General features: G+C 53.1%; 1 protein-coding gene across 3 annotated transcripts in view; it reads left to right on the plus strand.

Moving 5' to 3' along the window:
• Positions 1–17,772, plus strand: part of SLC4A8 (solute carrier family 4 member 8) — an 82,296-nt gene extending 64,524 nt beyond the window's left edge. For all 3 annotated transcript variants that reach the window (XM_051845480.2, XM_070052255.1, XM_070052254.1), the window contains 6 exons: positions 2,853–2,921; positions 5,903–6,076; positions 7,564–7,701; positions 9,652–9,743; positions 11,812–11,907; positions 12,808–17,772. In XM_051845480.2, coding sequence (XP_051701440.1) covers positions 2,853–2,921; positions 5,903–6,076; positions 7,564–7,701; positions 9,652–9,743; positions 11,812–11,907; positions 12,808–12,820 — 582 coding nt within the window. In that variant the 3' untranslated portion in view covers positions 12,821–17,772. The remainder of the gene's footprint in view (positions 1–2,852; positions 2,922–5,902; positions 6,077–7,563; positions 7,702–9,651; positions 9,744–11,811; positions 11,908–12,807) is intronic.
• The last annotated feature ends 6,117 nt before the right edge of the window (positions 17,773–23,889 follow it).

Consider the following 23,889-nt stretch of genomic DNA (forward strand, 5'->3'; position numbering starts at 1 on the left):
GCTCAGGTGCTTGGGCCCCTGTACCCGCATGGGAGACCAGGAAGAAGCTCCTGGCTCCTGGCTCTGGATCGGTGCAGCGCCGGCCGTAGTGGCCATTTGGGGAGTGAACCAACGGAAGGAAGACCTTTGTCATTGTCTCTCTCTCTCACTGTCTATAACTCTACCTGTCAAATAGTAATAAAAAAAAGACCTAGGGAGAGCCTAGAAGCTGTCAGGGAGATGAAGACACATCCAAGGGTGTGGATTTTGGAACTTAGAGGCCTAGTGAAGTTTGCTAAGAGCAGATTCTGCAGGTTGCATTCATTTCTGCTGCCTTAACATGACTGAGAAGGAGACGCTGATAAAGATTTTTTAAAAAATCATTTTGTTCTGAAATGAAATGATCACAGTAAGTTAAGCCATAGGCTGTCATCTGAGGGCATTGGTGTTTTTAAAGATTTATTTATTTATTTGAAAGGCAGAGAGAGTCTCTACCTGCTGGTTCACTCCTCAAATGGCCCCAAAGGCCAGAGCTGGGCCAGTCTAAAGCCAGGAGCCAGGAGCTTCTTCTAGGTCTCCCATATGGGTGCAGGGGTCCAAGCACTCAGGCCATCTTCTTCTTCTTTTTTTTTTTTCAAAGATTTATTTATTTATTTATTTGAAAGTCAGAGTTACACAGAGAGAGTAGGAGAGGCAGAGAGAGAGAGAGAGAGAGGTCTTCCATCCGCTGGTTCACTCCCCCAACTGGCCGCAACGGCCAGAGCTGCGCCGATCTGAAGCCAGGAGCAGGAGCTTCTTCTGGGTCTCCCACGTGGGTGCAGAGGCCCAAGAACTTGGGCCATCTTCTATTGCTTTCCCAGGCCATAGCAGAGAGCTGGATCGGAAGTGGAACAGCCGGGTCTTGAACTGGCGGCCATAAGGGATGCCAGCACTTCAGGCCATGCATTAACCTGCTGCGCCATAGTGCCGGCCCCAGGCCATCTTCTACTGCTTTCCCAGGCACATCAGCAGGGAGCTGGATCAGAAATGGAGCAGCCAGGACCCAAACCAGCATCCGCGTGGGGTGCTTGCATCATAGGCAGTGACTTTACCTGCTATGCCACAACGCCAGCCCTGTTGGTATGTTTTAACATGGGCTAAAAGTGCTTCATTTGTAGTTACCAGAGACCTGAGGGTAGGAGTGGGAGGGGCCATACCAGAGAAGGAATGGGTGAGGACAACAGGGCAGGAGCCAGCGGCAGGTGGCTGGAGAGAGTGGGAGGGGGGAAGTAAGGAGTGTATGCAGTGCAGCTCCAGAGGCTTCCTGGGACCTGGAACAGAAAAAGACGGCACCAGGCAGGAGAGTGCAGCTGAGAGGAGAGACCTTGAATATGAGAAACTGGGGGGGTGGGGGGGGGTGGGGGGGTTAAGGCCCATGTCTGGGGAGGTGGGTTGAGAAGCAGAGCTCCCCGGCTCTCCCCACTGTGAAACACCGCCTGCTCTCCCTTGGCGCCTCTCCCTCTTTCCAATGAATCCTAGACCACTCCAGACTGCAGTGCAGACGCCCTGCAAGGCGGAGGACCAAGTGTCGTGGTGAGGAGGCAGCACCGTTTTCCTGTCCCCTTGCTGTCCACGCAGTTTCTTCTGCTGCCTCTGTCCCTCTACGTGACACGTCCAGCGCCTTGTCCCCTGCTCTGGCTTCCACCTGGAGGAGCCGCAGAGGCAGGGTGATGGGCATCACCTGGCCTCCCTGACCCTGGCCCTGTTGCAGGAGGGTTTTCTCTGGGGACGAGGGGCTCATGGAGCTGGGCTGTCTGGCTGCTCTTGAGCTGGGACAGTGTGGAACCTAACGGGGCTTGTCAAACTCTGAGCAGATTTGTGTTCGGGGCTGTCTTTGACCCTGGGATAGCAGCAAGTTGAGTGTAGCCTTGGGCTAGGAGACTCCTTGTCTTGATTCCGTAGTCCCTGGTTCACTGCCCCAGACTTGCTCTGAAGGTTGCTCACTGTGATAGGCGTGGTGTGATGGAGTCATGGTGAAGTGCTGTGTGGATAGTCGGGCGTACTGGAACGGTCATAAGGCCCCTCCCCCAGTCGTTCCCCCTCCTGCCCTCAGCTCTGGTGAGCAGAAAGGAAGCTCGGGTAGTCCATGTTAGCTACAGCAAGTCCCTGGGAGGTGCCTGTGTGGTGCCGGGAGGCTTGAATGGCACCAGCTATGTAAGAGGTGTGTTTGTGCACATGTGTGTATGTGCACATGTGTGTGTGCGTGTGGGTGTGTGTCTCCTCTGCCCATCTACCTGGAGGAGGAAGAACCAGGCAGGTGGGAGAGGAGCCTACAGTGGTTTAGCATACTGTGATCTTTCCAGAACAGAATGATTCTTACCATTGTCAGCTTCTGCTTTTGCTTCTACTCCTAAATCATGTACAGGCAGCAGAAACCAACGCCATGTTTATGAAACCATTTTGTGCCTTTGTTTTGTTCTTGGAGATGTAAAAGTTTGTGTTCTTTTGTAAAATTAACACACAAAATTATTCCTATTTACCTGTGTAAATACCCTGTGATGTTTCAGTGCAGGTCAGACGTATCTGTCTCCTCAAACTCTTACGGTGTCTTTGTGGTGAAAACATTACACATTCTTTCTCTGAGCTTCTTTGAAACACACAGCGCACTGTCCGCTGTTGGTGTTTCTGATCACCCTGCTGTGCGACAGAAGCCCAGCCTACTTCCCTGTCTAATCAGGACCCAGCTCCCCTGAGCATCCTCCCCCACCCCGGCCCGCCCCGGCCCTGCCAGCCACTGTTCTGCTCAGTGTTGGTGAGACTGTGGCAGTTGGTATAACCGCAGGTGTACTGTGACACCACATTTGATGTCTGGCCTTTCTCTCCTCTGTCTCCAGTTCATTCCGATGCCAGTGCTCTATGGAGTCTTCCTCTACATGGGCGTCTCCTCTCTCCAGGGAATTCAGGTACTGCGTGGCTCAGCAAGGCCGCTGTCTTCTCACTGTGAGTTCACCTGTCCTGAGCTGGGATGGGCAAACCCCGCCTTCCACCCCCCACTCCGGGGAATTTGAGAATTTGCTTCCCAGTCTTGCCGGGTAAGCTCTCTCAGACATGACTTTGAGCTGGTGGTAAAATGTTGCCCTACTGGGCTGACAGTACAGAAACTTTCCGTATGGATTGCGTGAGGTCAGGATTCCAGCCAGTCATAAATCATTTGGCATGCGTTAAACATGGGTGCTTTGCCAGGTGCTGGTAAACTTGGCTCTGAGAGGTTGGTTAAGAGCCAAACTGGCTTCCACACGTGGACAGCTGTAGGCTCAGTGCCAGGCTGAAGTGTGTGATGGAGAGAGTTTCACTCGGAGGAGCATCATGAAGACACAGGGGAGTGGTGGGACTGCTCCAGGTAAACAGATGTCAACTTTCTGTTATACACATGTCTTTTTCTTAAGCTTTATTTTTATTTATTTGAAAGGCAGAGTTAGAGAAGAGGAGAGGGAGAGGGAGGGAGAGAGAGAGAGAGAGAGAGGTCTTCTACCTGCTGGTTCATTCTCCAAATGGCCAAAACGGCCTGGGCTGGGCCAGGCCAAAGCCAAGAGCCAAGAGCTTCTTGTGGATCTCCCACATGGATGCAGGGGCCCAAGCACTTGGACCACCCTCCATCTGCTTTCCTAGGTGCATTAGCAGGGAGCTGGATTGGAAGTGGAGCAGCCGGGACTTGAACCATCACCCATATGGGATACCAGCCTTACAGGCAGCAGCTGAACCCACTGTGCCACAGCACCAGCCCCTGTACACTTGTCTTTTCCTGCCTATCAACTCATTTCTCCAAGTCTTACAGAGAGCAAATCAGAAGCTCGTCATCGATCACTTGGGGACCCAGATAACGTGAACTGCAGCAAGTTCACGGGAAGTGGAATTGAAAGTTTGTTTGGGGGCTGGTGCTGTGGTGTATTGGGTTCAGCCACAGCCTGCAATGCCAGCAGCTCACATGGGTGCCATTTTGAGTCCCAGCTGCTCCACTTCTGATCCAGCTCCCAAATAATGTGCCTGGAGAGCAGTGGAAGATGGTCCAGGTCCTTGGGCCCCTGCACCCACATGGGAGACCCCGATGAAGCTCCTGGCTCCTGGCTTCAGCCTGGCCCAGCCCAGGCCATTGTGGCCATTTGGAAAGTGAACCAGCAGATGGAAGATCTCTGTCTCTCCCTCTCTGTCTCTGTAACTCTGCCTTTCAAATGAATAAAATAAATCTTTAAATAATATATTTGGATTAAAATTTTTTTAACTTTATGCATACATATATGAGGGCATTTTAAGAAAGTTTATGGAAATGACATTTTATGGAAAAATTATGCAGGAATTAATTCCATTTTTTCATGAAGTTTTCCAAGTATCCTCACATAGTAGCTTGGCTTCTTTTACTGGTGGAAAATTCTCTGTAAGAAATGTCCAATAGTTATTCTTTTTTCTTTTTTTTTTTTTTTTTGACAGAGTGGACAGTGAGAGAGACAGAGAAAGGTCTTCCTTTTCCGTTGGTTCATCTCGCAATGGCCGCTGCGGCCAGCGAACCACGCTGATCCAAAGCCAGGAGCCAGGTGCTTCTCCTGGTCTCCCATGCGGGTGCAGGTCCCAAGCACTTGGGCCATCCTCCACTGCCCTCCCGGGCCACAGCAGAGAGCTGGCCTGGAAGAAGGGGCAACCTGGACAGAATCCGGCGCCTTGACCAGGACTAGAACCCAGGGTGCCAGTGCTGCAGGCGGAGGATTAGCCTATTGAGTCGCGGCGTCGGCCCATTCTTTTTTTTTTTTTTTTCTTTTAAACATATATGCTTTTCTTTGTTTATTTTCATTTTATCTGAAAGGCAGAGAGAGACAGATCTTCCATTTACTGGTTCCCTCCCCAGATTCCCTCAGCAGTCAGGGCTGGGCCAGGCAGAAGTCAGAAGCATGGAACTCAGTCCAAGGCCTCCAAGTACTTGAGGCGTTATTAACAGCTGCTCTCTCCTACATTCCACACTAACAGGAAGGTGGACTTGGAAGTGGAGCTGGACTTGAGCCCAGGCACTGAGATGTGGGATGTCGTGTACCCAAAGGTGCCTTAGTGGCTACACCACACCTCCATGGGCATTCTTGTATACTGAGTCCTGTGTGACCTTGGACAGGTGGTTAATGTTCATCTCTGCATCTTTCATCATCTAAGAATGATCATATCTTCTATATGCGGAATGTCATGAAGGTTCACTGTATCTTTTCAGCTTATTTAATTGATTATTTACTTCATTGGTAATTTAATGACTAGCTCCAGACCCCTCAAAGAACAAGTAAGAGATTTAGTATTGAAAGGTGTAATTGGCTTGTTTTCAGCATTCCCTGAGAGTCCTCTGGAGCCACAGTGTGGGATAGGCTAGAACCTAGAATCAGAAAAGATCAGTTCTGAGGCTGGCATCGTGGCACCGCAGGTGAAGCCACCACCTGTGACACCAGCAGCCCACATGGGTGCCAGTTGGAGTCCTGGCTGCTCCACTTCCGATCCAGCTCTCTGCTAGTGTGCCTGGGAAGGCAGTGGAAGATGGCTCAAGTGCTTGAGCCCCTGCACCCACATGAGAGACCTGGATGGAGTTCCAGGCTCCTGCCTTCAGCCTGGCCCAGCCCCAGTTATTGAGGCCATCTGGGGACTGAACCAATGGATGGAAAATCTGTTTCTCCCTCTCTCTAACTCTACCTTTTAAATAAATAAGTTGATTCTTTGAAAAAAAAATATGGATTTGATCTTGACTTAACCAACCTTGCCCAAATTACTTGTTCTCCCTGGGGCTCAGTTTACTCTGCAGGCTGCTGGAAATGGTGTTTTCTGTCTTGAGTGTAGACACTGTAGGAGACATGAATGGGCAGGACGAGGCTTCTGACCCACAGGAGTCTGCTGAAAACCAATGCCAGCTCCTTCCTTTCAGTTCTTCGACCGCCTGAAGCTCTTTGGGATGCCGGCGAAGCACCAGCCAGATTTTATCTACTTGCGGCACGTGCCGCTGCGCAAGGTGCACCTGTTCACCCTCATCCAGCTGACCTGTCTCGTCCTGCTCTGGCTCATCAAGGCCTCTCCGGCTGCCATTGTCTTCCCAATGATGGTGAGTTTCCGAAGTCCAGTGTGGCCAGGGCTTTTGAAAGTTGCAGTCGAGTGTATGCAGGTGTAGCACACAGCATGTCCCTGTAACCCCTCTGAGAGCACACTTCAGTGGCAGTAAGTACAGGACACTCACACTGCTGTGCAAGCCATCACCGCCACCGTCTCCAGAGCTCTTTGCATCTTGCAAAACTGCAACTCTGCAACTATCAGTACCTCCCCGCGCTCCTCTCTGCCCAGCGCCTCACACCCACCAGTCCACTTTCTAGGTGTAAGTGGACTTGTGCAGGGTTCGTCTGATTTCACTCAGCCTAACATCCTCAAGGTTCATCCGTGTGGCAGCGTGTGTCTGAGTGTCCTTCCTTTTGAAGGTTGAATAATATTCCCTTCTGTGTATAAATTCCACTTTGCTTACCCGTTTATCTGCCGATGTTGACTTGGGTTGCTCCTACCCTGTGGGCGCTGTGGCTAATGCTATTGTGAGCCTGGTGTTCAAGTCCCTGCCTTCAATTCTTTTGGGCTACAGCCAGGAGTGGGCTGGCTAGATCACAGGGTAATTCTATTTGGATTTTTTTCTCTTAATCTCTCAGATACAAACCTGAAATTGAGTTTCTTAATTTTGTCAGAGAAACAAATGTGTGTGTGTTGTGTTCAGGGGTTGAGTGTTTGGTTGAAGAAATAGCAAATTCCTGGGAACTTACAGGAGGGGTCCTGTTGATTTTGGATTTATTGGGACAGCAGTCACTACAGTGAGAGGAAAATGTGCTTGAATTCTAAAGGGCTAATTTGCCTTGTGCTGTGTCTCGGTGCCAGGGGTAGCCGGTGGGCACCAGCGAGAGCAGGCAGGCCATCCGGGGTTAGTACTGGTTCCCCTTTGGCGAAGATGGTCTGCAGGGGCACAGAGTGGGCCAGCAGATAGACACCCTGCACCTGTCTGTCTTGAGGAAATTCGGTGGCAGATTGTAGGCAACTCACTTTCTCTCTGGGCTTGCTTCCTCATCTACAAAGTGAGCGACAGGCCCAGCCAGTGGGCAGACAGGTGACGCAGGATGCGGGCATGAAGCAAGGATGTTGGGGCGGGGGTGTGGTGGATATGTGTAGGCAGAGGACCCGAGGGAATACAGAGGGCCCTCTGTGGTGCCATCATCCCACTGTGGGATAGTGACAGGGCTGGGTGTGGCTGCTGCCGCCCGGGCTCTCACCCTGTGTGGCCCAAGCCAGGGGATGGCAGCTGTTAGGGCCATCTGCACAGAGAGAGTGAAGTCACTCGTCCCCTCAGCTGTCCGGTTGTTAGGATGAGAGTTAAAATATCAGCATGTGGAACGTGCACCTTGGTCCCTGGCGCAAAAAGGATGTTCAGCCAGCGGGAGCCATTAGGATCGGTACGAGTCTGCTTTTGCCTGACTTGCCGCAGTCTGCTGAGATCTCAAGATTTTTGCTTTCAACCCCAGGAAAGAAATCAGCCCCTTTCACCCACTTCTCTTCCTCCAGGTTTTGGCCTTGGTCTTTGTCAGGAAAGTCATGGATCTCTGTTTCTCTAAGCGCGAGCTCAGCTGGTTAGACGACCTCATGCCTGAGAGCAAGAAGAAGAAGCTGGACGATGCCAAGAAGAAGGCCAAGGAGGAAGAGGTCAGAGTCGCTGCAGCCACCATGACCATGGGGTGTCACTGCATGGAGCCTAGGGACGGCCTGGGCTTGAGCTGGGAGTGGGGAGGCTTAGCTCGGGGTGGTCTCAGCTGAGCATGGATGAACCTTGCTCCCATCTGTCCTTCATTTTTGGAGTTGATAATCGGTTCTTTTTCCCTTGGCCTATAGTCTGTTGACCAGGCTCACATCTAGAATAGGAACGTGGAGTCTGCCATTATTATCAGACCCAGTTCTTCCTAAAGGTATACCTGGACAAGTAGATAAAGTGGATGCTTTTCTGAGACTTGATTGCTGGGCTGGGCACCCCGCAAGGACAACCTGCAGAGGGCTTTCCATTCCTGTCTCCCTTCGCACTCGGCCCCTGGCCACCCGCATGGTGGACCCTATGGACACAGCAAACAGAGGACATATACTGAAATGAAAACACCAGCCCGAGGACATAATGAGCTGACGCATTCCCAGATAGCTAGTGTTGCCTGAAATGGGCTTTCCACAACTCTCTGTTTATCATTTGAAGGGCAGGGTTTGAAGGGCAGGGTGACAGAGAGAGAGAGAGAGAGAGAGAGAGAGAGAGAGAGAGAGAGAGAGAGAGTTCTTCCATCTGCTCGTTCACGCCCTAACTGGCTACGAGGGCAGGGGCTGGTCAGGCCTGAGCTAGGAATTCCATGCAGTTTGTGGAAAAGAGAACGCAAAGATAAGTTTACTTTGGTGCAAAAAGATGTTGAAACCATGCACAACTTTCCCGTAATATGCATTTCCATGAATATTTTGAAGCCCTCCCATGTATTATCTGTATAATTTTTGATTTTTTCCTCCAACCTTTCATACTTTCATGTTTCTATACAATAATCATGTTGATTATCTTAATGAATACCAATATTCTATAGTATTGTCTCCTAAACATCCTTCCTTTGTTAAGATTTTTAGTTATTTTGGGTTTTGTTAATTATACACTGGAAGCATCTTTATGCACATTTTTTCCCTCTGAGGTTATTTCCTTTAAATTAGTGAAATTATTTTTTAAAATATTTCATTATGAAACATTTTAAACATATACAAAGGTAGAAAGAACAGTACTCACATTTCCCCAACTGCCTGATTGTTACTATTAACAACATGTTTATTTTATTTTTTAAAGATTTTTATTTATTTATTTGAAAGTCAGAGTTACATAGAGAGAGAAGGAAAGGCAGAGAGAGAGAGAGAAAGAGAGAGAGAGAGGGAGGGAGGGAGGGAGGTCTTCCATCCACTGGTTCACTCCCTAAATGGCTACAATGGCTGGAGCTGGGCCAATCCAAAGCAAAGAGCCAGGAGCTTCTTCCAGGTCTTCCATGTAGGTGCATGGATCCAAGGACTTGGGCCATCTTCCATTGCTTTTCCAGGCCACATTAGAGAGCTGGATGGAAAGTAGAGCAGTCAGAACTTGAACCGGTGCCCATATGGGATGCTGGCACTGCAGGTGGTGGTTTTACCCAATATGCCACAGTGCTGGCCCCAACAACATATTTATTTGAGCAAGGACCTAAAGTCGGTCATGGTCCATATATTGCCATTGCTTGCTATCATTCTTAAATCTCTCTAGGAGCTCCCTTTCCATTTGTTTTCCCTTTTGTTGAAGAAAGTGGATCTTTGACCTCCAGAATTTCCCACTATTCAGATTCTGCTAAATGTGCCCTGTGATGCAATTGAATATGTTCTTCCCAATAAACTAGTTGTGGGATCTCAGGGCTTACTCACATTCTGATTCTTTGTTTTCCCCCCAACACTGTTCCATGTGTCTATATCCATGTGTCTGTGCCCTTTCTGTGATGAGTCGATTCTATGAAAGATCCTGACTGTACTCACTGAGAGTATACGTGAGAGGAAATTAGAAGAATGGGAAGTTAAAGAAGACTCGTGTCTGTCTTGGTCTAATGTCTCCTTTTCTTCTAGGAGGCTGAGAAAATGTTGGAAGTGGGAGGAGACAAGTTCCCCTTAGAGAGCAGGAAGTTACTAAGCAGTCCTGGAAAGAACAGCAGTTTCAGGTGAACTGCCAGGCACCCAGAGTGCCCTGTTTGGGTTATTCTGTATGTCCACCTGCAGGGGGCGGGTGGGTTATCTGTATGTCCACCTGGTGGGGCGGGGGGGGGGGGGGGGCTCGGATGCAGCCGCTGGCATCACAAGCTAAGCATCTGGCCTCCCAGTTTCTCCCCAGTGAAAATATCTTGGCCATCTCATTGCTTACTGAATTCCTGCGATGTGCCAGGCACTGTAGTTCCACACGCTGGGAATCGCAGCAAGAGGAGAGGCGAGGGTAGCGGCGTTCTGAGCGCGTCTGTGGGCTGGGACTGGACTAGATAGAGGCTTCCTGGCCTGCTCCCCTGTACAGCGGCCCCCGGGTGCCAGCCTCCTGAGCCACACTTCGAGGAGTGAGCAAACAGGCCTGGAGGGTTTTGGGTCATTTCTCCAAGGTTACAGGGCTGCTTGTAGAGAAACTAAGATTCAAAGCCTAGTCTGTCTGTTCCTCGAACCGGTGTTCCTTCTGTCTTTGCTACCTTCTGAGAATGAATAGGATAGGGTCTTTATTTCCAGAGAATTCTCAGCCTCAGAGACATGAAATTCCCATGCATGGGCAAACCTTTGGAGATAGAAAGAACTCGTTCCAACCTGGCTCATGGCACCTGGTGCCCTGGAGCTAAAGGGGAACTGTCCTGGAGGAGGGGCGGGTCACAAAAAGTCCTTTTCTCTGTTGCTCACCACAGATCACAGGGAGTTAAAGCCGTCAGTGTGTAGGTTGACTCTTGGCATCTTGTTTCTGCTCAGGAAGAGGTACACATACACTGGGGGAGCCTAGAAGTCCAAGGAAGCCTGAGGGGGAGAGAGCAGGGCTCTGTCCGGGTCATGCAGACCCTGGCAGATTGACTGCTGGATCCTTGAGCTGGTGGTAGTTTATGCCATAGAGAACAGTAGAGAAGTGTTCTCCCTCTTCCTCCCTCCCTCCCTTCTCCCCCTCCCTCCCTCCCTCCCTCTCTTCTCCCCCTCCCTCCCTCCCTCTCTCTCTCTCTCTCTCATTTTTATTAAGATTTAGTTATTTGACAGGCAGAGTTACAGAGAGAAGACAGAGATCAAGAGATCTTCCATCCGTTGGTTCACTCCCCAAAATGGTCACAACTGCCAGAGTTAAGCCAGGCCAAAGCTCCAGGAGCCTGGAACTCCATCTGGGTCTCCCACGTGGGCGCAGGGGCCCAAGCACTTGGGCCATATTCTATTGCTTTCCCAGGCCTAGCAGAGAGCTGGATCAGAAATAGAGCAGCCGGGGCTTGAACTGGCGGCCATAGCGGATGCTGGCATCACAGGCAGTGGCTTAACCTGCTGTGCCACAACACTGGTCCTTTTCTTTGGCTCTTAATAAACCTTCTACAGGTTGTCATGGAAGGAGCCATCAGCTTTGGAGTCTCTGGTGGGAATGTAGGAGCAATGTTCCCTCCCTCGCGGGATGCTGCTTCCTCTCTTGACACTTGAGGAGAGAGTCCGGCTTGGAGAGACCTTCAGGGTACTCTGGGGCTGTCACATCAGCACTGGCCGAGGCCTTGCGTTTACCCCTGCCTGTCGTTTGACCTTGGGTTGTCAGCTCTGTGAGCTTCTGTTTCTTCCAAGTGAGGTGTTAGTCTCCATTGCAGTGCTGGTTAAGATCAGAGTGGTATTGACGGTGCTGTGCTAGTGAGGAGAGCTAAGACAGAGCGTGAGAGTCTTTGTAAAGTACAAATGGAAAAGGCTGGGCAGTGTAAGCGGGAGAATGAGGGAAGGGTGCCTGGCACACAGGGAGCGCTCAGGAAGTGGCCATCAGAGCCAGGGAGGCCCTGCAGGGCGCGCAGCTGGCACACCAGCCCGGCCCTGAGCACCACCTTGTGGCCACCTTGCCTCTTTCCATGTCATCCACAGAGGCTGAAGGAAGAAGGGCCAGCTTCCATCCAGTTCCCAGAGCTCTTGAGAGCTGTTGGCTGGGCTGCCTCACACCCAGCCTTTTCCCTTCTGGTGGGGAGGGGTGGTCGTTGGAGACAGAGGAATGCATTTGGAATGTGTGACAGTCACTGTCATGAGCATTGGTTTCAGATGTGACCCCTCTGAGATCAACATATCGGATGAAATGCCTAAAACCACGGTGTGGAAAGCTCTCAGTATGAATCCTGGAAGTACAAAGGAAAAGAGGTAAAGAGAACTCTAATTTTTACAATTTTCTGTATTTTTAGATGCGAAAGTGACAGTAGTACTGAACCTAAGATATGTTTTAGTTGTACAATTGAATTTGTGTAATAAATAGCCCTTCCTAGACCATCGGTAACCCAACAAGAAAAGCTATAAGCCTAAGAACCATAAAAATGTTTTCCAGATATTTGGACAGAGAAGCTGTGTCAAGCTGCCCATTTACCCACCGAGGTAGACTTATTTGGGGATGTAAATTTGCTTTATCTACTTAGCTCCCATAATCCTCTTTGTGGTTCTCACTTCAGAGTTTCTAAAGGGCATCTTTCTGATTACCACAACCACAGAAACTGGAAAATTGCTAGCATGTTCAGCTAGAATTAAAAGTATTTTAACAGACCTTAACCTATTTAACCTGTTCCACAGTGAGAATGATTGCCAAGCAGAGATTTGAAATGTTAAATTGTAACTGTTATTTTAGAAACAGGTAATTAATCATTGACAAGTAATTCCTGTATAACTGGGCAGGCCGTGTTTCTGGCAATGCACTTACTCAGCAGTGAGCTGGGAGGCACCTCACTGGTCCCACCTCCTACTAAAGTGCCTAGAAAAGCCAAGGCCACCAGTGGGCGGAAGTGGGGGGTCGTTTCCTCATCGAATGGGTTAGAACAAATGTGTGCTGGATATGAGTGAAATATAGAATCCTGTTTCCTGCAGAGGAAAATCCAGGCAGCTGTGGAGATGTATAACGCACGTGGTTATTTTTAGGCGAGAACTAGTCTACTTGTAAATGAACTTAAAATATAGCCAGATCCAAATTGTGGTGACATCTTCAAAAGCATTGTGTTCAGAGCGGGGCTGAGTCATGTGTCCCCCTTTCTGTCTCATTGTAACACTTTTCTTCAGTCTCTTCAACTAAGAGTCTCGGCAGGATAGAAGATTTGGGCCATGAGGTACGTGCCTCGGGGGAAGTGCTGGTTCCAGAGAAAACAGCGGGTCTCTCCGAGAAGAAGCAAGACCAGGTCTGGTCCTGTCCGTGGCCATCTCACCGCCATGCTGAAGCGTTCAGTTCCTCGTGGCGTGCAGCGGAGGGCAGCCAGCCATCCCGACCAGCAGCCGTCCGTCACCAGATGTGAACGCGGGGGACGCCCACCTCCTGCGGGTCCTCCTCCTCCACTTCCTCTTTCACTTCAGAACTGCCGCCACTGAAGACCCAGCTTCCCATGTCCCAGCCATTTTCTGTGGCGTCTCTGCTGGCCTGCTGAGCCCTGTGGACGCACTGTGTCGCTGAGGTCCCTCTTCCTAAAGGCAGGCGTGGGTGGGGAGTTGGAGAGGGACGGAGAGAAAAGGGAAGGCTGTCCAGTTCTGTCAGGGTCTGCAGGCTTGTGGGCAGCCCTGGGGGACACTGGTTAGAACAGAGGCAGGCAGGAGGGCCAGCCATCGGGGCACTGGTCACACCTCCTGCTGTAGCCAGGGAGACGCCTCGCAGCTGGCTGCGTCTCCATCATGCCCCCACTGAGCACCTTGGAAGAAACAAGGGCTAAGAGGCACCCTGAGTTGTTCAGCTTAGGTAGGAAAAGGCTCGGGAAAATCCATGGTGATGAGTGAGGATGGGCAGTTTCTCCTGATTCCCCTTGAGTAAGAGAACGAGCGTAAGCTGTCTAGAAGGAATTAGTTTAGACGCCTGCAGGAGCGTCCTGGGCTGACGATTTGTCGTAGCATCTGCCTTTTGGATAGCTAGGGGAGATTTGTGTTTGTGAGTAAAGGGGGAGGGTGTGTCGTCGCTGACCGTTCGGTGGGACTGTTTGTGTCTTGAAGATACACTTGGATGCCATCTGGAGAGAGCTCTCGTGTCTGTCTCCTTAGCTGCCTCGGTGGCGGGCCAGCAGGAGCCCAGCGGCCCAAAGCCACTTCAGCCGTTTGGTTTCTTTTCATGATGGATTTCTTGTCGCTGACGAATGTGTTGCCTCTCAGAGGTTAAAAAGCAACACTGGCGAGGGAACTGTAAGTGACGGAATTCATGTTGGTGTTCAGTTCAAGGCTGCGTTTATGGGTTTTCTCTCCTCCTCTGTGTCGTGGTGGATGCCAGGAGCCTGCAGACAGAGCCTTCGTCCCTTTGCACACAAAATGAGAGCTGGAGCATCAATCACGCTTCCAGTTTCTTGTCCTGGAATATCGTGGCGTAGTGGGAAATTCTGCTGGTGTGATTTCCTTGCATAGGTGAAGAACCGACATCACTTTATTGAATTCTGAATCCCTTTGCCTCTTAAAGCATCTTAGTGCATTCTAATCTTACTCTAAAGACCCGACGTTTAAAGAATCCTGCATTTTTTCCATATTTCCCTATCTCTTAGGGTCACAATGATTTCAGCACAGCGATGATTTTTAAGGTGTTTAACAGCTGGTACAGGACAGACACCAACCACTCAGAACGGATGCCTGCCGTGAACAAGCAGCCTCGCGGCCGGGTGTCGTGCTGCGGTCTTCCTGGTCTGACCGATTTCTGTTCACAGGCTCCGGGAGGGGCTGCCCTGGCCTCCTTTCATAAGGTGTGATGGGATCAGGCAGGCTGCTTTGAAACAGGAGGGCAGTAAAATCTCGGGGAGCCAAAGCTTTACATCTTACTGCTTCAGTCTGGACGTGAGAACTGTACCCCTTGACCTCCCGAATTTGCAGAAATTAGAAGCAACCTGTCAATGGGAAAAGCTCTCTCGCTGACTTTTCCCTGTCTCCTCTGGCTGATTCCTCTAGGCTTGCCTCTTTTTCATCTTCTTTGTTCTCTGAGAACATTTGCCCTTTGCTACTCCATCTTGATCCTTCCATCTTTTCCTGCCACCCTCCTGGGGTGGGGGGAGGCATTGGTGATACTTTACCCACTTCCCTAGCCCCAGCATGGCCAGAGGATGTAGCACAGGTGTTGCCTGTGATGCAAGGAAGCCGGATGACAATGTCACTGAGAAACGGCTGTCTGATGGCTTTCGCTGCCTCCCGTCTGCTGGGCTGCCCCAAGGGAGTGCTGGGCAGTGCCCATCCTTCCCCAGCCACCCTCCCAGGTCACTGCACCTGAGGAACGTGAGCTACTTGGAAGGCTGTGCCAACTCTCAAACAATAACCACCCTCACTTCTGCCACATCTCAGTGGGAGGAACCATTCCCCACTCTTATTTTCTGCCCTTTTTCAACCCCACCAAACACTCAGCCCCATTCCTGCTGCTTTCTTGGGTAGGCCTGGAGAGGAGCTCAAGTTGAGTAGCACTGGGGGTATGAAGCTGGGAGTGGGAGAAAGGCAGCAACGTGTGTGTAATGTGTGTGTTCATGCACACGTTATGAGTTGGAGAATGAGAGTGTAGCCATGAGATTTCCTGGTTATTAAGCTTTTTGCACCTAGCTGTGGGACGGTAGACAAGTGTAATCTCTCTTTGAGCCAGGGAATCCGATCTCAGAGTTCTCTGCCCAGTAGCACGAGGTCAAGTTCATGCAGGTGCAGGTATAGGAAATGGCGCGAGGAGGCACTGCTTTAGGGGAAGGAGGCACACAGGGGTTTAGATGGTTCCTGTGCCTAACTCTTGCAGGACCGGGGCCCTGGGAGCCAGTGGGGTGGAGGCAGGAGGGGAGAAGCTGGAGCGGTCACGGCCCTGAGGGAAAAGAGCTACAGCTGCTAAGTAGCGGGTCACTTCCAAGCCAGGACTTTTAGGGGGCAATTGGTCTAGAAAGAAGGGGAAGCCAGCAGAATACGCCACGCTGTGTTTGGTGGCCAAGACTCCATACGGGCTCTTTGTGGCTACAGGTGGGTGGTGTCCTGCGCCTGAGGGCAGGACTCAGCTCCTGGCCCCCATTCCCTTGTTTGTAGAAACTCGCCCATAGAGGAGAGGGGCTCCCTAAGACGGCAGTCACTGCTTCTCTTCGTCTGGGATGTGGCTGGCCTCTAAATTCATCCCAAGTCTTTTTAAAAATCTGGCAAGTGCTAAAGCCCAGGCGTGGCTGGCAGGTGAGGCTCTGACCACTGTGACTTTCGGGAGGTCTCTGGAGAACCTGTGGTTTCTGCTCATCCAAAGCCGAGTTGCAGTTCTGCTCCATCTGCTCCTGCAGCTCTGCAGCCTGGGCCGTGAGCAGAGCCACCTGCTGCTGTGCGAGCCTGGGCTCCTGACTTGGCTCTCGGGGCAGTGCAGGGCCCTGGCTTTCTTCTCAACTAGCAGCAGAAGTGCCGTGCGCCGTGCGTGGACTCCCGGCCGTTGGCTCAGCTCCTTGGCATCTCTTTTGCAAGGCAGTACGCACCGCCTCCTAGGATTTGTAAACAGTCGCTCTGCCAGTTTATTACTACATTGTCCTCTGACTTCTCAGGTTTCCAAGCCACATCCTCGCAAGATGTCCAGGAACTCTGCATTGGCATTGAATGTTGTCAGCCACCGCCGCCGCCTTCTTTTTTTAAATCTACATATTTGAGATCGAGAGAGAGAGAGAGAGAGGTCTCCAATCTGCTGGTTCACTACGCAAATGCTTACAACAGCCTGGAGTGGGCCAGGCTGAAGGCAGGGGCCGGGAACTCCATGCAGGTCTCCTACATCGGTGGCAGGGGCCGAGTGTTGGACAGTCACCTGCTGCCTCCCAGGGCGCACATTAGTAGGAAGCCTGAATGGGGCTCAAACCCAGGCCGCCGGACCTGGGATGCGCCACCCACCGCACCGCGTGCCCATTCCCAGCTTTCTCGACATTCCTTTGACTGCAGCCGCTGGGCCTCCCATCAGGTAGGAATCCTTGGAGCGGGCCAAGGACTGGGACATCATCCAGCCCCCCCACCCCTTCACCGCCTCGGCTTTTTCAACCCCTCCTCTCCTCTGCCTCCCAGTTCTCCGTCAGCGGCGGAGGGTGGGCGCCGTGCGTGCCGGGAGCTTCTGAGAAAGGGGCTTCCTGGTTAGGCTCCTGGGGGCGGGGGGCTGAGGATCCCCCAGGCCACAGGCTCAGCCGCGTTCAGTGTGCACAGGAGAAAGACATTCCAGAGCCAAGTGGAAGCAATTTTTCTGCTGAGGCCATTCTTCCTGGCTGTCGGCACGTTGATCTCGGAAGGCCAACTAGGGCGATGGCGGTTGGCCGAGTCAGCATTTCTTTATCAGCGAGGAAGGTAACTGTCCCAGTCCAGAGAGACGCGGGGCCGCTCCATCACGCGGAGAGGGGGGAGGGACGCTGCAGGAAGCTTCGTGTAGGAGAGTTCAGGGGGAACGCATGGTTCCGGATCTCTTCAGAGAGAGCCTGGCGTTTGTCTCGGGCTACCGCCTGTCGGCCTTCTCCAAGGCGGGACTTCCTGTCAGCTCCTGAGTGACAGGAGCCCCGCCCGCGTGCGCAGCGGAAGTGGGCGGGGCTCAGGGGTCTTTGACAGGTGCAAGAACATTGGCAGCCGCCTCAGCAGCAAACTGAGCGTGCGAGTCCTTTCCTTCAATAAGATACCAGGACCCTCCTCGTCCTCTCTTCCCCGGACTCACTGCTGTCTTTCTGTGTCTGTCGGGTTGTCTAGATCCGGCTGCCCTCCCAGGCCCCGGGGCGGGCGGCCAGCGGGAGGGGACAGCCCGCGAGCTGGTACGTTTCTGTGTTTTCTACGTCCTTGTTTCTAGTAGCCCTCACGTAGACATAGAGATATTTTTGTTTTAGAGAGTCCAAAGCATATATTTTTGGCGTAGGAAGCGTCCCCTGTCCGCACTCCCTGGTGTAAATAGAACCTTGTGACAGTCCCGTAGCTGTGTGTGCTAGCGACAGAGCCCCCTCCCTTGCCCTCCGCGTGCGTAGGGCTGGGAGCCGGGACGCGCCTCGCGTGGACCCGGCCTGCCCACACTCGTGCGCTGGCCTCGATGGGTGGGAAATAAAGTCTGTATAAACTGTCTGTGCTGTGGTGTTGTTTCAGCCCAGAGCCCACTGCCTGGGTGTGCGCTGGAGACCGGGTGGGGTGGGGGGTCAGAGCCGGAGGCGGCCCCTGGGTGCCCGACCTTGTGGCTGGGGCAGCAGGACCGCGGCACTGAAAGCCAGGCCGAGAGCAAGCACTAACATTTAGGGACTTCCCTGCCTCCAAGTGCAGACTTTAAAATCCGCTGGCCCGCCAGAGCAGGGTGGGTTTGCTTTTGTTTTGTTTGCAGAGGGGTTGCTCTGGTTTTCTCTCTCAAATTCTGCTATTGGAGAGCAGGAGAAAGGGGCACAGGGAGGCCATGCAGTAAGTGGGTGGAGCCAGGGTGCACCCTGACCACCAGCGCTGCGGGAGCACCTGGTAGAGAGGCAGCCAAGCCAGGCCTGCGTGCTGCAGACACACAGCTCGCCAGCTCGGAGCCCTTTCATTGTCTTTGGGCTGTTTTCAAAGCACCCCATCCGTATATACCATGATGCCTTCTGCGCTCACAGAGAGACCTGGTTAGATTGCAGTGAACTGTGCGCTATATGGGGAAACCACTCTGGTGGGAAACGGCCAGTTCCCACACTTTGGGCCACTGGGCATGGGGAGACAGGTGTGGAACAGGGCACTTGTCATTCTCACAGCCAGGCTCGTTAAGGATGCAAGAACTGATACGTGAAAAGAGCTTAGAGGGACAGGCGCCATGGCGTAGCATCCCACGTGGTCGCCTGTTTGAGTCTTGCTCCACTGCTAATCCAGCTCCCTGCTAATGCATCTGGGAAAGCAGTGGAAGGTGGCCCAAGCCTGCACCCATGTGGGAGACCTGGATGAATTTCCTGGCTTTTTCCTGGCCCAGCCCTGGCTGTTGCAGCCATTTGGGGAGCCAAACCAATGGACAGAAGATCTCTCTCTCTCTTTCTCCACCCCCAACTCTAACTTTCAAATAAATAAATCTTTTTTAAAAAGTACCTTGAACGCTCCCTGACTCATGGCAGTCACATGGGTGGGGGCTCCTGGGCTGGTTCACTCCGTGGTACCCACACCAGGGCTGTGGATAGTCCTCTCGGGGTTGCAGGGTGGCCTGAAGCACCAGGCCTCACATCAGGCCTCCTAACTTGCAAATGCAGGATGGCATGGGGGGAAGGGGCATTTCCCAATGTTTCTCTCTGCCCCTCCCCCCACCCCGCACTCTGCAATGGGAGAATCTTCCAGAAGGACCCTCATCGCAATCCTTGGTCAGAACTGGATGACTTCCCTCTCTAACAGGGGCAAAGCAAGATGAGTGTATGATGTTTGGCTTGGGCCCATCTTCCTTGAGCACAATGCTGCCCCAACACTTGCACAAAATCAGGATTCTTTTATGGGGTGGGAGGGAGGCAACCATTGCAAGCGATTAAATATCCAAAAGTGCCTGCCAGGGAACCCAGGAGCAAGCAACCCAGGGGGCTTCCTGGCAGAGCTGGGGCCAGGCTTGGGGGGTGGGGGGCTCTCCTCTGCGTCTGCTTCCCCTCGAGCCACCTCACACTCACCCTCCCCTGCGGCAGCAGCAGCTCTGCCACCGTGTTGGGTTCTCACAGCCTCCGCCTCCGTGTGCTTGCAGCTTTGGAGCCCCCACCACGTGCAGCCTTGCTGGCTCTGGGTTTCCAAAATCCCATTTCCAAGACTGACAGTGCGACGGGCACCTCTCATCATGTCTCAGCCTGGGGCCTGGGGACCTTGGGGTCTGGGGTCCCCTTTGCGCCCACTGGGGAAGAGTGAGGGTGCATGGTACTGAGGTGGGGCACAGAGCGCCGCTCCTTCTGCTGGGGGCTGTACCCGTCAGCCTCTGTCAGAAGGCGACAAGGACCCGAGAGGCAGTCATGATGTGTGTGCGTAGTTATCTCCGCGATATCCAAGGCTGTCCCCCGTTGCAAGCCTGGTCATACATCCATCCCTTCTCCTTGGGCTAGGTTTGAGAGCAGTGACACACGGGCACACACCTGCAAGCTGGTGCACCACACCCTCACCAGCGCACTGTCTCCTGACACCAGGGAACAGAGGGCGGAGGGCCTTAAGCCCGAGCAGTGTGTGTAACAGGGCAGCTCCCAGCTCGGCCTGCAGAGCCCCATGACTATGAGTAACTTACTTCATCTGCGCTGGAAGTTCCTCACCTGCAAAACGGGAGTGATGACGCTTCCTGCTTCACAGGGTCCCTGGGGGAGACTCCTCCCAATAGGATCAGGCCCTCGCTCCTCTCGCTGGCCCTTCCTGTCTGGTTGCCGCCATGTGGTAATGAGGGAGGGGAGGCATGGCATTGAAACCTTTGTGTGTGTGTTTACACATATTAACTTGTAGGAAGACACACACCTTACTTGGGCCTCCCAAGCCATGGTCAGCTCAGCTTCTGCCCAACCCTTTGGGGTTCCAGCATGCTTTGCTTAGTTTTAAGATCATCGGGATGGGGCCAGTGCAGTGGCATAGCAGGTAAAGCCGCTGCCTGCAGTGTTGGCATCCCATATGGGCGCTGGTTCGAGTCCTGGATGCTCCACTTCCAATCTCGCTCTCTGCTGTAGCCTGGGAAAGCAGTGGAAGATGACCCAAGTCCTTGGGCCCCTGCACCTGCATGGGAGACCTGGAAGAAGCTCATGACTCCTGGCTTTGGGTCTGCACAGCTCTGGCTGTTGTGGCCATTTGGGGAGTGAACCAGTGGATAGAAGACTTCTCTCTGTCTCTCCCCTTTCTCTTTCTGTAACTCTGCCTCTCAAATAAGTAAAGCTTTAAAAAATATTAAAAACATCATCAGAACCTTGTTTGGCCACTGATCTTTGGTGTATACAGGGGGGCGGGAGGGTGAGTGGGAGGTTCCCATCTCCTGTTCTATTATTACCATAGCCCCAAAGTCTGTTCTCAGAAGGTACAAGAACTGTCACTTCCCATTTTCACTAAGAGCTGTGACAAGGAACAAAATGCTCAGACCTTGCCCACCCAGGCAAAATGATAGCAAACCAGTTTTCTAGTAACTTGGAGCTGCGTGATTCCAGCACTGATTTTGAGTCCCAAGAGGCCCCCGAGTCCTGTGTCCCCAGCCCGAGCACCATCGCAGTCCCTGTGCAGAGCCTGCCTGGACGTGTCGGAAGCCGCCCTGCAGGTCACGGCCGGCCTGCTGTGTGTGTGTTGGGTGTGCATTTCACAAATACCTCCTTGGGCCCAGTCATCGCAGTGGCACTGCGGCACAGGGCCTGCTGGGCAGTAATGCTGAGCCGCTTCTAGGATCTAGGAGTCCCAGAGTTCAATACGAGGCAGCGATTGCCCGGAAGGCGCGGGTCCCACCAGAAGACTGAACAGGCTGACCCCCACCCAAGCTCCATCGGCCGTGGAGCCAGTGTCAGGGTCACATGGACAGCAGGAGCTGGAGGAAGTATGGATAGGACCAGCACCGAGTAGCATCTGGGTTGGCAAAGGCTCCCCTGCTTGGAGCTCTCAGTGTGTGCCAAATGCCAGTCCTAGCGCTGGAAATGCGCCATTCTCTGAAGCGTTCAGCAGCTCTTTGAGGTGGGCACTGCCACTCCTTCCACAGGCCTGGGAACGGAAATTCAGCGAAGTGACGTGCTTTGCCAGATCAGTAGACGGCACAGCTAGGAGACAGACGCTGGTGTGTGTGTGTGTGTGTGTGCGCGCGCCAACGCACCGTCCCTGTTCTGCCCACCCTGGTCCAGCAGGCCCACCCTGCTCTGCTTGAGCCCCTTGGCTGGGCAGCGTCTACCCCAACTTTCTTATTAAACCAAACAGTGTGGGAGCACTCGCCCAGGGCCAGGCACTGTCCCCCCACTGCTTAGGGCCCAGGGGTGTGAGCTGCCAGTCTAGAAGGGAGGAGGCAGGTCTCACCACCAGGCAGAAAACCCCCTGGAGTCCCTTGGCCCTGGCGGGGGGCAGGGGCAGTCAGGAGTTACCGAAACCATGCCGGTTCTGGCTCTGGTCCATCTCTATTTTCCAATGTAGATTTTTTTTTTTTTCCTAAGTGTTCTTCAAATGCCAGTATTTCCTGAGTCTCACAGGCCAGGGGTCGTGGGGCCAGATCAATCCCAGAGCGTCTTCCGGGTCTCCCACGTGGGTGGCAGAAACCCAGTAACTTGAGCCAACACCACCACCACTCAGGGTCACCATTAGCAGGAAGCCAGAGTCAGGACCCGGAGCAGGGACTCGAACCCAGGTCCTGCCCTCCCATGTGGGATCCAGCGTCTTAAGTGGTATCTTAAGCACTAAAGCCAAATGCCTGCCCTCAAATATTTAGAAGGCACAGTACATTCCACGGTTGCGTAGAAGTATAAACTACACACTTTCTACTGCCGGACAGCAATCTCAACTTCAGCGACTCACACAACGCACATTAATCACCCCAGTTTCCAGAGTGGGGTGGCGCAGCGAGGGGTCTGCTCTCAGCCGGCATTGCCGTCGCTTCCTTCCAGCTCAGCCTTTCAAGCTGCTGAGGGGACAAATGGCTCCTGTGGCTGCCTTGCAGCGCGGCTGCAGCTGCTGTAAGGGTCGCCAGGGGCCTCTGGCCGGGCCCTCACCTCCAGGAGTCACTGGTGCTTATCTCAGAAGTCTGCCTATCACAAATGACCGTGTCCAGAGGAGAGAAGCTGGGGCCGGCAAAGGACTCACCTGTGATCCAGCTCCCTGCTAACGGCCTGGGAAAAGCAGCAGAAGATGGCCCAGTGGGGGCCAGTGCTGTGGCGTAGCGGGTAAAGCTGCCGCCTGCAGTGCCGGCATCCCATATGGGTGCTGGTTCGAGTCCCGGCTGCTCTACTTCTGATCCAGCTCTCTGCTCTGGCCTGGGAAAGCAGTAGAAGATGGCTCAAGTGCTTGGGCCTCTGCACCCACGTGGGAGACCTGGAGGAAGCTCCTGGCTCCTGGCTGCGGACCAGCCTTGTCCCTTGAGTGTTGCACAGTGGCTCTCATTATGAAAGGAGCACCCCATTGCCTTCTCTGTGTGGGGGAGAGGTAGGGGTCGCACATAGCCTTGGTCTCCCAGAACCCGCTTCCTTGCTGGAGATGGTAGAGGCGGGGTCCAGGCACAATGCCTTCCAAAACACTTCCCTGCCAATTCATACCCTGCCCCGCCCCCCCACCCCACCCTGGCCAATGTCGGCACTGTGCACTGACAATGGGGCAATGCGAGAGGAGGGACTTCGGCCCCAGGGAGCACTCCTGCAGGCTGGAGAGAGCGGGCTTTGGAGATTCCGCAAGGCCTGTATGTGGTCCCTGAGAGACGGGCCAACAGCAATGGGCTTTGAGAGAGCAGCAAATGTGGCGGGGAGCGGCCCCCAGCCGCCTTCAGGACCCCCCCCCCTTTGCTGCTCTGTGCAATGGCTCCCTCCGACAGCTGTCTTCAGGGACCCCTGCAGCAGCCACTCGCCCAGAGGCAGCCAGATCTGGAGGTGCCTGTGGCTCCTGCGCCCTGCGCCAGCCCCAGCCTTCCAGGGACAGGGGCAGGAGGGCACCGCCCAGCCCCAAGAGCCACTCCAAGCTCCCATGGTGTCAGGCTGAAGCTGCGACTTCACTGGGAATAAAATCCTTGCCTGGAGATAGTGCTGTGGGTTTTTTTTTATTATTGTTTTTAATATTTATTTATTTAATTGAGTTAGTGATAGAGAGAGAGAGGGAGAGATAACTGAGAGGGCTTCCATCTGCTGGCTCTGTCCCCAAATGGCCACAATGGAGCTGGGCCGATCCTGGGTCTTCCACATGGGTGCAGGGGCCCAGGCACTGCCTTTCCCAGGCCACCATCAGGGAGCTGGATCGGAAGTGGAGCAGCCAGGACTCGAACTGGCATCCCATAGGCTTAACCTGCGATGCCAGAGTGACAACCCCTTGTGGCACAGGGCTTTAAATCGCCACTTGGGATGCCAGTGTCTCAGCTCCGGCTCCCTGCTAATGCACCTGGGAAAGCAGCAGACGATGGCTCAAGTAACCTGGGCCTCTGCCCATGTGGGAGATCTGGATGTGCTCCTGGCTCCTTGGCCTGGCCCAGTCCTGGCTGTTGCAGCCATTTGGGGAGTCAAGCAGTGGTTGGAAGAGCTCTCTCTCTCCCTCTCTCTTTCAAATAAATACTTTGATAAATCTTTAAAAACAAACAAA

The sequence above is a fragment of the Oryctolagus cuniculus genome, chromosome 11 (genome assembly GCF_964237555.1).
Source record: "Oryctolagus cuniculus chromosome 11, mOryCun1.1, whole genome shotgun sequence".
Taxonomy (NCBI): Eukaryota; Metazoa; Chordata; class Mammalia; order Lagomorpha; family Leporidae; genus Oryctolagus; species Oryctolagus cuniculus.